Raw genomic sequence first — 13,216 nt, 5'->3', positions numbered from 1 at the left:
CAAACTAGTATCACATATTTAGGTGGGGCTCCATAGTGCCAAATGTAAGAGGAATGATGGGGTGAAGATGTCGGGAAAGAACCGCTAAATAGCTTGAATAATGATTTCACCGAACATCAACCAGATTTCTCCATTGACCATTTCATAGAATCAGCAACCCCCAATAACGGCTTTGCACATTGAAAGGGTCTAAAGAGATTAGCAAGATCGTCGGCCTCTTCTTCCGAGAGCCTCATACGACATGGGAGGGACCATATTGTTTCATTTCCAACAGTCGAATAGCAATTAGCGACCGCAATCTCTATTGGAGCGGAACAACGCACTAATCTAGGAAAAACTTCCCGCAACGGCTTGTCACCCAACCAAGGATCCTCCCAAAAAACGATTCCTCCCGCCATTACCTAGTGAGAAAGCCATGCCTACCCAAAATTTACTTTTTAATCGATCCACTAATTTCCATAAGTGAAAGGCTCTATAAAACAACGGAGCCCAAGTCCACCAGCCCCTTTCTTAAAGGCCATATTTCCTTTCAATAATGACTTTCCATAGAGAGTCAACCTCTAATCCAAACCTCCATAACCATGTTCCAACGAGAGCTTCATTTGTCAAGCCCAAATGTCTAAGACTGGCACCGCTTTCATCATAAGGTTTGCAAACATCTACCCATTTCATCAAGTGAAATTTATGCCTTTTGAATGCTCCTTGCCATAAGAAGTCCCTTCCAAGCTTTTCTAGTCTTTCTATCACCGATTTTGGACAACAAAATAGTGATATGAATATACCAAAAGATTGGATATTCCTACACTTTAGCCTTCCACCCACAGAAAGGCGCTTATTTTTCCAGCTTGAAAGCTTCCTCTCAACTCTTTCAATGACTTTGTCCCATAAATATTTCGTCAACTTGCCTATGCAAAGTGGAAGGCCAAGATATGAAGTGAAATATGCTGCCGAACATCCAAAGCAAAAAAGCAAGTTGCCTGAGAAGCTCATTTTTAGCTATATTTACCTTAAAGCCCGAAATTGCTTCAAAACATGTGACTATATTTTTCAAGTTGCCTGCCATTTCATCGGAAGCGTCCCAAAAGAGCATTGTGTCCTCACGTATTGTAGATGCGAGATTTGAAAATCCGATCTATCTACCTTGAAACCTTCAATTATACCAGCCATGATTCCTTTGTCCACCATATGTCTAGAGCTTACACAACGACCACGAATAAGTAGGGAGATAGTGGGCTGCCTTGCCTTTAAACCCCTTGATGCCGAAAAGAAGCCTTTTGGGGAGCCATTAACCAAGACCGAGAATTTTGCTCATTGCACACACTTAGGGCGTGTTTGGATTCGCATTTGCAGTGTACAGTATTGTATTCAGGTACTGTTCATGTATATGTTGGGTGATTTTCAGAATACATCCATCACAAACATGCCTCAGCCCAATGTTTGGATAGGAGGTATTGTCCTAGCATGTATACAATTTCTTGTACAGATCAATGTTTGAAAACGACGTATAAGGGCCACACATTATATATACATATAAATATTGGTAGTCTATGTAGTACTGTCGCAATTTGTAAACTCTCATACATTCTATCCCAGGCGGGGCCCAATGTGGTTGTTGTGATAAATCCTAGCCGTGCATCACGTTATGATTGAATAATCATGACCGTTCATCCATTGTCCCCAACTTGGATTGACGTCTTAAACAGTATGGATTCATCAAAAACTTAAAAATCATCCTTCAATCTTCCACACGGCCCAGTGTTGTTGTTGTGATTAATCAATGCCCTACCTCATGTTAACAGCAAAATAATCATGACTGTTCATCCATTGTCCCCAACTTGGATTGACGTGTTTAACGGTCTAGATGTCATCAAAAATGGCACATCGTCCTTCAATCTTGAACACGGCACAGTGTTGTTGTTGTGATTAATCTTAGCCGTCCATCATGTTAACAGCAGAATAATCATGACTATTCATCCATTGTCCCCAACTTGGATTGACGTGTTTAACGGTCTGGATGTCATCAAAAATGGCCCAAGTTTCTTCAATCTTCCACACGGCCCAGTGTTGTAGTTATGATTAATACTAGCCGTCCATCATGTTAGGATTGAATAATCATGACTGTCCATCCATTGTCCCCAACTCGGATTAACGGTATATCCAGCATCAAAAATGGCTAAAGAAGATAAAGATAGAATCCGCTCATAGTTAAAGGTCGTTGGATATAGCCAAACCGATTTCCAGAGGAGAGATGATCATACCTGAAGCAAGTGCTTTCCGCAACACGAATGAGAAGAACGAATGCCCGGTTTGCAATGAGGAAGGTAGTAGAAAGGTTATTGTGGCCACTGTATGTTGAAATCTATCTTCGAAAGGGCCTTTTCTCAGTTCATCTCCGATATGCAGACTCTCAGAGATGATCTACAAAGAAGACGGTGTAGAGAATCGCCCGTTCTCCTCATGGCTATATTCCATATGTTGCATTTTGAAACTCCCTCCCACTTCAATACAATGCATTGAAGAGACGGTACAGTTCCCTATGTAGCCGTCAGTCAGTACATTACAATCAAGGAGATTTTTTGGCTCCACGCTGTATTCGCGCGCGTGGAATTCGTCGATCGCCCACTCAGAAACAAACACCTGACATGTCACATCAGGGTCTTTAATACAATACTGTACACCCGCTACCACGAATCCAAACATGCCCTTAGAGATCCAAAAACATCATTTCTGACCACACCCCAACTACCCCAACATATAGTCTAAGAAGTTCCAATCCACATGATCAAAAGCCTTTTCTATGTCAAGTTTACAAAGAACTCCTTTCTTACCTGAATGAGGTCGAGCGTCTAGACATTCGTGGGCAATACGAGCAATGTCCACGATCCAGTCTTGTTCAAACATCGTAAAAATCCTTCTCACCACAAAAGAAGATGGACAAAGCTTTCAAGTGCGTGTTCTTCTATCTCACCTTCTTCATTGTATGTCTCCTCTTATAGCTCTTCTTTGTTAGAAATCATCCGTAAGTGACTTTCTTAGAAAGGATCACAACGGCGAGGTACCTTTACCTCCTCACTAATAACAAGAGATGTTCTCTTCTTGACGCTTCTCTATTTCATCAGTTCTCTTAAGACCATTAGTATAGTGATATTGCCACCATTCGCAACAATGTTCTGCCATTCCTCTTTATATTTTGTTGTGGAGGTTCAAGGAATGTACTGGTTGAGGGTTGGAGTAGATCACAGCACTGGGTACCCCTGGGTTTAAGTCTAGAGGCAGCTTTACCTGATATGTTCTTCGATTAGAAGGAACATCTGGTAGGCCTTGTCTATGCTACAAGGTCTCACTGTTGTCATGTCCCTTTGAATCTCTCTTCATAGACAATTGAAGTAACGGGCAGTGGGGCACAACATCTTGTCACTTAACCTCTGAAACTTCACATCGAGTTGTTAAATCATAAATTTTTTGTTTATGCCTCCACAGTAAGGTTCCTTGTCACAGGGAAAGGGCGGGAAGGAGCCTCTTTCAAGTTTCCCTCTCATCTCCTCCTAAGCACCACCAAGAGGATGTCCAAGCTTATCACAACTGAGCTTCCATACGGTGCCACCAATTTCCAGCTGATTATTTCAGTTTCATCATTACAGAATGTATTTTCAACTCTTCATTTAGGGTTACCATTGAAAGTAATCTTCCAACAAAAATAGCCAATCATGGAAGCATCCAGACATCACCTCCCAGAGAAGTTTTCATTCTTGGCATGCATACACTTTAGGTTCTTCAATGTGCTCATGATAACCATGCATAAGACAATAGGGTGAATATATAAACAGAGCTGATGTGGCATCAGCCACATGGCCCATGAGGTTAGGTGGACTATATCCATAACCATATGTTCCTTCTGCACTACTTGTGGTATACGCCGTGGTCTGGAGAGTGTTATATGTATCGACAATATTGGCCGACATTTCCAGTATCACTGGTATGATATGATAGTCTTGGAAGATAAAAACCCAATGTGTCAATATTAATATTTTGATACATGCTGATATATCACGACATCCGTGATATTTTCCAATATTTCCCATTATATCTGTTATGCTTCTTTGTTGTGTCTTCCACTTAGAGAACTTAATGAAACTGGTTTCTATTGATTAATTTCTCTACTTCGCATTTCTTCTTCTTTGTATCTTTCAATCATATAAGTGACTTTTAATCACTTACACAACAACTCTGATGGGGACATCACGCGCATGCCATCCACACGTGCAAGCGCACCACCCCCCCTACGCTCGTACGCCAGAAGGAGGGCCCCACCGTCGATCTGGATCGATGACGACGTCCAGGGAGGGCCTCCTAGCTAGAAGACAAAGTTTTGATTCAAAAGAGTGGGCCCGTTAGTCAAGAAAAGCCCCTCATGGGATCTCATAATCGTGGCCCACTAGTCAGATTTAAATCATATTTTAAGTTTTGCTTATTTATTTAGAACATCATGAACGTTTTAGATTTCTTTGAGTGGTTTTTATTTTGGTTTACTTCATCGCCAAGTAATAGGTTGCGCACATGGCGCGAGTATTGGGGTATAGGGTTTTTTTATAAATAGGCACCCCTTGTAGCTTTTTTTTCATTAATTGAAGATTAATAAAAATTCTGCACTTTCCTACTCTCTGAGTTGTGAAGCCTAATTGGGTGCGAAGCCCTCCCTTCATCGAAGGGTTAACTACCGTGGTGCGAAGCCACATCTATCCCGATTCGCCCCCAACCATCGCCATCTCTACTACCCATCTTCTACCACCCATTCTTCTCATCTCATCCCATCCTCTACACTTCGAATCAATCATCTATTGCAGCAATTCTCCTCCCCACATCAGAATTTCAGAATTTAGCCCTACAGGAGGGCTGAAACTTCGACGGAGCACCACGCACAAACCGTACATCGGATCGAGCTGAGATTTGAGGGTTTTGGAGTCCATCCCTGGCCGACCAGGGCCAAGGTGGCCTTTTTCTGAATAGTGGGCCCCACACACGTGCGGCCGGGATCACACGCACGTGTGTCTGGGCCATTGTTGTTGTCCACGCGTGCGGTACTTCTCTGGTTCGTCTCTCCTCTCTTTCACTCCGCTTTCACCCAAAATCTCTAAACCTAACCCTAAATTACTCAAATCTCCAATTTTATGCCCCTTTTCTTACCTTAAGGTTCCCCGAATTGGAATTTCTGAATCCTTTGGATTAGGGACTGATTACTATGCATGTGTGGATGATTATTTCTTATCTTTGAGTATCGTTTGGTTCATAATTTTTATTGATACAACCCTATCATGTGTAGGCCTGGACCCGCATAGATTCCCCTTAATTGAATGTTTGGACTTTCATGTGGGATATGGAATTTGTGTAATTGTTTCTGAACTAACGTGATCTTAAGCCTAAAATCTCGCATATCATATTTAATTTTCATGTCCTACATCAAATTTGGTGTCAAAGCCTAGGGTTCTTGCAGGGGAATTCATTACATGTTTAAGGTTTGGTTGTTTATGTCCATTACGCATCAATTCTCATCATATATGGCTGTTTAGAGGTCCATAAACCCTGACATAAGCTGCTGAAATTTTCTGTTATCCCCTTATTTGAATTATTTTAGAAATTAACTTAGTTTTCTATTTCTAGGTTTAGAAACTTTCCTTTTTTGTTTTTTTTTTTTAAACTAATTTTTTAAAAACTTTCTTAATCTATTTTTAGAAACTAATTTCCTTTCCTTTTTCTTTTTTAGAAACTAGTTTACTTTCCTTTTTCTTTTTTAGAAACTAACTTACTTTCTATTTTTAGAAACTTTCCCTTTTCTTTTTCTTTAGAAACTAGGTTGGTTTTTTTAGAAACTTTTCTAATTTGTTTTTTTTAGAAGCTTTCTTAATTTGTTTCTTTAGAAACTTTCCTAATTTGTTTTTAAAAACTTTCTTTTTTCGTTTTTAGAAACTAGGTTGCTTTTCTTTAGAAACTTTCCTAATTTGTTTTTATAGAAACTTTCCTAATTTGTTTTTAGAAACTTCCCTTTTTCGTTTTTAGAAACTAGGTTGCTTTTCTTTAGAAACTTTCCTAATTTGTTTTTATAGAAACTTTCCTAATTTGTTTTTTTTAGAAACTTTCCTAATTTATTTTTCTTAGAAACTTTCCTTTTTCGTTTTTAGAAACTAGGTTGCTTTTTTTAGAAACTTTCCTAATTTGTTTTTTTTTTTTAAAGAAACTTTCCTAATTTGTTTTTTGTTTAGAAATTTTCCTAATTTGTTTTTAGAAACTTTCCTTTTTCGTTTTTAGAAACTAGGTTGTTTCTTTTAAAAATTATATATATATATATATATATATATATATATATATATAATCATTATATTTTGACAACTATATTAATGAATTTTGGTTGGCACCCTACACTAAACATGAAACAATTGCAAGAGTCATTAAACAAGTTGTCCCAGAAGTTGGAGTTTTTGATTAAGCACTTGGAAATGGACCAATGCTTTGAACAGCTTGATGTACGCATTTCCCGACTAAAGTCCATCGCTAGGACAAACCCTACCATTGGGGTAGATGTCCAATCTCAAGCAGGTGGCGTGGAGGATAGACCAATGAATGGAGTTGGTCAAGGAATCAATTGTGGGTGTGCACCCGTGCACCCACCCCATGAGAGACATCAAAGCCACTATTTTGGGGGGTACAACATATACGGCTTTTTGGCTGGAGAGAGTGCACCAAATGCTAGTGTAGAGTTACCCACTGAGGCCATTCCAGTAATGGATGAATTATATGATGTCTTTCCTGATGATTTACCGGATAAGTCTCCCCCTAGGAGGGATATAGAGCACACCAGAACATGGGACACCGTAATACCTACAGCCGAGTTTGTGTTTAATAGTTTTGTCGATAGGTCCACAGGTCTCAGTCCATATGAAGTCGTTACTGTTTATAAACCTGGGAAACCGATTGATCTTGTCCCTATGTCACTGTCCCATAGGGCGTTAGAGCCTACAGAGTCTTTTGCGCATAACATTCATTCATGGCATAAAGAAATCAGGCAGAAGATCACTACTAGTAATGAACATTACAAATTTTCTGCAAACCAACATAAATGTTTCAAAGAATTCAATATTGGGGACTCTGTGATGGTCCGCATCTGGCCCGAGCGGTACCCTCCGGGGGCCGTTCGTAAGTTACACGCGCGTAGCGCTGGACCCTTCAAAATTATAAAACGAAACGGTCTCAATGTGTATGAGGTAGATCTTCCACCTTTCATGAGAATTAGTTTCACATTCGATGTGGAGGATCTACTTACTTTTCAGAAGACCACTGATACTTTGTCCGGCCATTCACCCACACATCCTGATTCTCCATATTTATCCCTTGAACCATGGCCCCTTTCCGACTCATTTTCTCAGCCTTTACCTCCCATACCTACCCTTCCCAACCCATTTTCTCATTCTCTACGTCCCATACCTACCCGTCCCGACCCATTTTCTCAGCCTCTACCTCCCATACCTATCCGTCCCGACCCATTTTCCCAGCCTCTACCTCTCATACCTACTCTTCCTGACATTTCTTCTCAACCTCTGCCTCCCATACCTAACCTTCACACACCCAGAGAGGAAATAGAGGAAATCATGGACCATCAGATAGTTTCAACGTTGGACGGCAGGTTTCAAAAGTACCTGGTCAAGTGGAAGTCACGTCTAGCTTCAACTAATACGTGGCTCGCTAAGGAGGAGCTTCGAAGACTTGATCCTTATATCTCGGAGCGGTTCAGGAGTTTTATTTCGCCAGTGGTGAAATCTTCGCAGCCGGGGAGAATTGATAGGGACATCCCGCGCATGCCGTCCACACGTGCACGCACACCACCCCCCTACGCTGGTACGCCAGGAGGGCCCCACCATCGATCTAGATCGATGACGACGTCCAGAGAAGGCCTCCTAGCTAAAAGACAAAGTTTTGATTCAAAAAAGTGGGCCCGTTAGTCAAGAAAAGCCCCTCATGGGATCTCATGATCGTGGCCCACTAGTCAGATTTAGATCATATTTTAAGTTTTACTTATGTTATTTAGAACATCATGAACGTTTTAGATTTCTTTGAGTGGTTTTTATTTTGATTTACTTCATCGCCAAGTAATAGGTTACGCACATGGCGGGAGTTTTGGGGTAAAGGGTTTTTTTTATAAATAGGCACCCCTTGTAGCTTTTTTTTTAATTAATTGAAGATTAATAAAAATTCTGCGTTTTCCTACTCTCTAAGTTGTGAAGCCTAATTGGGTGCGAAGCCCTCTCTTCATCGAAGGGTTAGCTACCGTAGTGCGAAGCCACATCTATCCCGATTTGCCCCCAACCATCGCCATCTCTACTACCTATCTTCTACCATCCCTTCTTCTCATCTCACCTCATCATCTATACTTTGAATCAATCATCTATTGCAGCAATTCTCCTCCCCACATCAGAATTTCAGAATCTAGCCCTAAAGGAGGGCTGAAACTTCGACGAAGCACCACGCACAAACCGCACATCGGATCAAGTTGAGATTTGGGGGCTTTGGAGTCCATCCCTGGCCGACCAGGGCCAAGGTGGCCTTCTTCTGAATAGTGGGCCCCACACACATGCGGCCGGGATCACACGCACGTGTGTTTGGGCCATTGTTGTTGTCCACGCGTGCGGTACTTCTCTGGTTTGTCTCTCTCCTCTCTTTCACTCCACTTTCATCCAAAATCCCTAAACTTAACCCTAAATTACTCAAATCTCCAATTTTATGCCCCTTTTCTTACCCTAAGGTTCCCCGAATTGGAATTTCTGAATCCCTTAGATTAGGGACTGATTACTATGCATGTGTGGATGATTATTTCTTATCTTTAAGTATCATTTGGTTCATAATTTTTATTGATCCAACCCTATCATGTGTAGGCCTGGACCCGCATAGATTCCCCTTAATTGAATGTTTGGACTTTCATGTGGGATATGGAATTTGTGTAATTGTTTCTGAACTAACGTGATCTTAAGCCTGAAATCTCGCATATCATATTTAATTTTCATGTCCTGCATCAAACTCCCTTATCATCTCTTCCTCCTGAGAAGATTTTTAAGAAGGATGTTGCCCATAGAATTCAAGTTGGGTGGAAGAAATGGAGATGTGCCTTTGGAGTTTTATGTGATTGCCATGTATCAGTCAAAACTGAAAGGGAAATTTTATACAATATCTATAATACCAGCCATATTTTATGGGATAGAATGTTAGGCAGTTAAGGAACAAGATGTACATAGGATGAGTGTAGCTGAAATGAGGATGTTGAGATGGATGAGTAGTAAGAAGAGAGGATAAAATTAGGAATGAATGCATTGGGGGGGAACTTGAGTAGCACCAATAGGTAATAAGATGGTTTGGTCATGTGCAATAGAGACCAAGAACTGTGCCGGTTAGGAGATGAGTACTAGTTGAAGACTCTAAGGGGCATGGGGAAGCCAAAAAAGGACATGGATGAGGTAGTAAGAAAGGACTTGATTACCCGTGGTCTAACTGAAGGTATGGCCCTTGATAGAGGAATGGTAGAAGTAACAGGATTCATGTAGCACAGTTAATGAAAAATTAATAATAAATAAATAATAATAATAAGAATTCATGTAGCACAGTTATAAAAAAATAAAAATAAATAAATAAATAAAAAAGGATTCATGTAGCTGACACTTATTAAGTGGGATAATGCTTAGATGATGTGTTGCATACTAAGCAGTATATGTGATTACACAATGTAATTGCATTCCACAGCTTGTGAACCACTGGAATTCTTAAATTTAGAAAATTGTGAGGTCAATAGGTTCACTCAAAACTTCCAAAACCAGACCTATAGGCAAAAACGGTAATAAAATATGGACCATGGCATGAATTAACATACATTACAAACATGAAATAAATACATTTACCATTTTTTTTCTGGCTTATCTACTTTTCTGATATATTACTTTAGAAAAAATTCGCATCAGTACAATGTGTATGATGGCCCATATGGCCAAGCAACATCAACTTATGGGAGAACAAATATCCAAAATGAGCACAATATTTTGAACCTTGCAATGGATCGCTAGGGAGTGGAGAACAATGATCCTACCAACGAAAGAAGTGTGGTGCTCATACACACATGCTTCCCAGCACCATTTCATTCCCATTCTGACACTATAATCATTGCATGCATAGCAAACATGCAATGCAAAAGAGAAAGATGGTTTCACAAATGTAAGCACACATGAATTAGTTCCGCTGCTAGCCATGGCAAGGTCTAAGGGTGATAATGCTACTTTCAGTACACAACCCTCACCAGCATTCATAGTATCATTATCGTTACATGCATCACTGGCTAGGGATACGGAAACATGTATCAATATCGCCTATATTATTGCGGATACCCGAAAATGTATCATTGACTGAAGGAAACATTGGGAAAACATGAGTGAATTGTGGAATTTCTCAATGAAACTTCACGAGATGCTAAAATACACATATTTGCATATTTAGGAATCAAATAATTGCAAAAAAGACGCATGCATAATAAGTTTCTCTTTAATGGGAGTATAAACGCACGTAATGCTGACTCAAGAAAACATTAGAGAAACATGGGGAAAATGGTGAAAATTTTCAATGATACTTCAAGAGATGCTAAAATATACATATTTGCATATGAAGGATCAAATAATAAAGAAAAAAGACGCATATTTGCAAATTTTGGAAGAAAGTAATAAGTTTCCCTTTAATGAGGCCTAAAAGCATTTATAACGTTGACTGAGGGAATCATTGAGGAATCATTGGGGAAACATGGGGAAAATGGCGGATCCATCCATGCATGCACATACATACATACAAACACATGCATGATCCATCCATCCATGCATGCGTGCATACAAACATACACACAAACATATAGATAAACACACACATCCATCCAACCAACCATCCATGCATGCATACATATATACACACATGCAAACATGCATTTCATCATATAACCATCCACCCATATTAAAAAAATTGAAATAGAATTTAAAATAAAATAAATAAATAGATTTTTAGTGATATCAATACATTGGTGATATTATCAAAATATATCCGAGCGACACCTGGAATTTACACAGTCAAAAGTATTGGTGATACATTAGCGATATCAACACACTGGTAATTCAAGCGACGCCTGGAATTTACATAGTCAAAAATATTGACAATACATTGGCAATACTTGGCGCATATCACTAATACCTGGAATTTCTGATACTACCAGTGCTATCAGTATCGACGAGCTGGAGATATGGATAATATCGGGAATATTATCAATAATATCAGGGATACTCCAATAAATGACCCTTGAACTATGAGATTTATCAAATTGAGTAATCAAATGAGTTATTAGCAATCATAATAAGGGCCAATTGATCCAGTTCAGAAGTTAAGTTCCGTTGTTGGCTACAAAAAGTACTTAAGAATGTGATGAGATGATTTTGAGCTCAACGGAATACGAATCATCATACAGCTAGCATACATACAGAAACTTCCAACTGGATCAATTTCAGAACTGCAACAAATTGTCATAAGTAAAGAGAAAAGGAATGGATGCAAACCTGGCAAGTATGCAATTGTGCCTCCATTCCATCAATGTATTCTTCACATCGAGCAACCTGCTCTTCCTTCTCCCGTTTTTCTCCTTCCGTTTGTCCAACTGTCTGTGTCAGTCGCTGAACTTCATCTTCAAGTGACTGTCGAACTTCCTCTCGAGAGACTGTTTCTGTTGCATATCGTTTCAACTCTTCATCAAATCTTTTCCGTGCAGCTTCTGCATTCTTCAGCCGTTCGGTAAGGGCATTTTTCTCCTTCACTACTCTCTGCACCATTTCACAAATTAAATTCAGTTGATTTAATTGAGTCAGAAGATGGCACGTGATTGGTGATGTTGAATTTATTTGCGAGTGGAAACTCCAAGATAAACTCAGACACAAATCAACCAAAAAAATACGTGCAGAACGAACACGTGATATATTTTAAAGCAATATGCCAGGCAATGGGTTTTCTGAAAAGCGACCCTTGATGATGATGATGAACACAGCTTTGATGATCCATTAATCAACAACTTCTCTAGTCATGCTAGAATATATTAAGGGTACATTTGGGTTGATTGCCAAATTGTTGTTGGCAGGGCTGCCATGGCATACTTAGTGCACTTTGTTTGGGTGCATGGAAGATGGAAGCCATATTAAGCAGGCTCTCTCTCCTGCCTTTTATGCCCAAATTACAAGTGATCCCAATTCTTACACTTGTGGTCAGGCAGTCGCCCATCCTATTCACATTGGAACCAAGAGGACCAAACATGCCTAAGTAGTGTAACACTTATCTTTTGAAATCAAAAGACTACATCCCATGAAATATAGTAACAGATTTTACTCTTCTTCTTTTTTCTTTTTCTTTCTTTTCTTCTTCTTTTTTCTTTTTTCTTTCTTTTCTTCTTCTTCTTCTTCTTCTTCTTCTTCTTCTTTTTGGAGAATAACAACTTTTAATAAGAAAGCAGGTGATGCATAAGATCAAAGGCAGAAAATTCCCTACAGAGAAGAAAAAGACGCTCTTCTCCCAAAAGTCGGTCAAATCATTTGCAAAGGACGTTTGGTAAATGAAATGTTTAACCTGGAAGTGATGTTCCTAATTAACAGAAAATGACAAAAGCAATCATCACAGAGAAACACTAAAACAATTACAGTTCGATAGGAATAAGACATTCAAGCAAAGGACATTGCAGAGTAAGACAAAAGAAGCTCATTAGGGTATTAAAAGGCATCAATAATGCTACTAGGTTATCTTTCAAAGAAAAAGCTGTGAGGTTCGTGATTTACTAGAGGTCATTACAGTCTGGGAGTCTGTTGAATCCTTTCGGATTTGTTAAGTATTGAGGTCTATATGGTGATTCTCTAAATGCAGACGGGTGAGTGTGCCTTGGGGTCAATGAGCCCTGATTTTCTTCACAACGTGTTCCCATATCAATACGTTGGATAAATGGAGCCCATGATAAATTTTGTTCATAGACTCATACAATCCATCCTCTATTTCTTCTTTAGCAATAAAAATGACATTATTACAGAAAACATTGGAAGCAAAACAGACAGGTCAATGATTTCTGAGAGAAAAGTCACTCAAATCAGCCAAAATTCTGTTATGGTGGGCCTGATAACCA

The 13,216-nt window shown here is 39.5% G+C and overlaps 1 protein-coding gene across 2 annotated transcripts in view; it reads right to left on the bottom strand.

The window, feature by feature from the left end:
• LOC131258357 (uncharacterized) overlaps positions 1-13,216 on the bottom strand; it is a 55,755-nt gene that overhangs the window by 9,480 nt on the left and 33,059 nt on the right. For both annotated transcript variants that reach the window (XM_058259627.1, XM_058259628.1), the window contains exon 9: positions 11,619-11,879. In XM_058259627.1, coding sequence (XP_058115610.1) covers positions 11,619-11,879 — 261 coding nt within the window. The remainder of the gene's footprint in view (positions 1-11,618; positions 11,880-13,216) is intronic.

The sequence above is a fragment of the Magnolia sinica genome, chromosome 10, assembly GCF_029962835.1.
Source record: "Magnolia sinica isolate HGM2019 chromosome 10, MsV1, whole genome shotgun sequence".
NCBI lineage: Eukaryota > Viridiplantae > Streptophyta > Magnoliopsida > Magnoliales > Magnoliaceae > Magnolia > Magnolia sinica.
The sequence above is the reverse complement of the archived record's forward strand: the minus strand, read 5'-3'. Positions and strand labels throughout refer to the sequence as shown.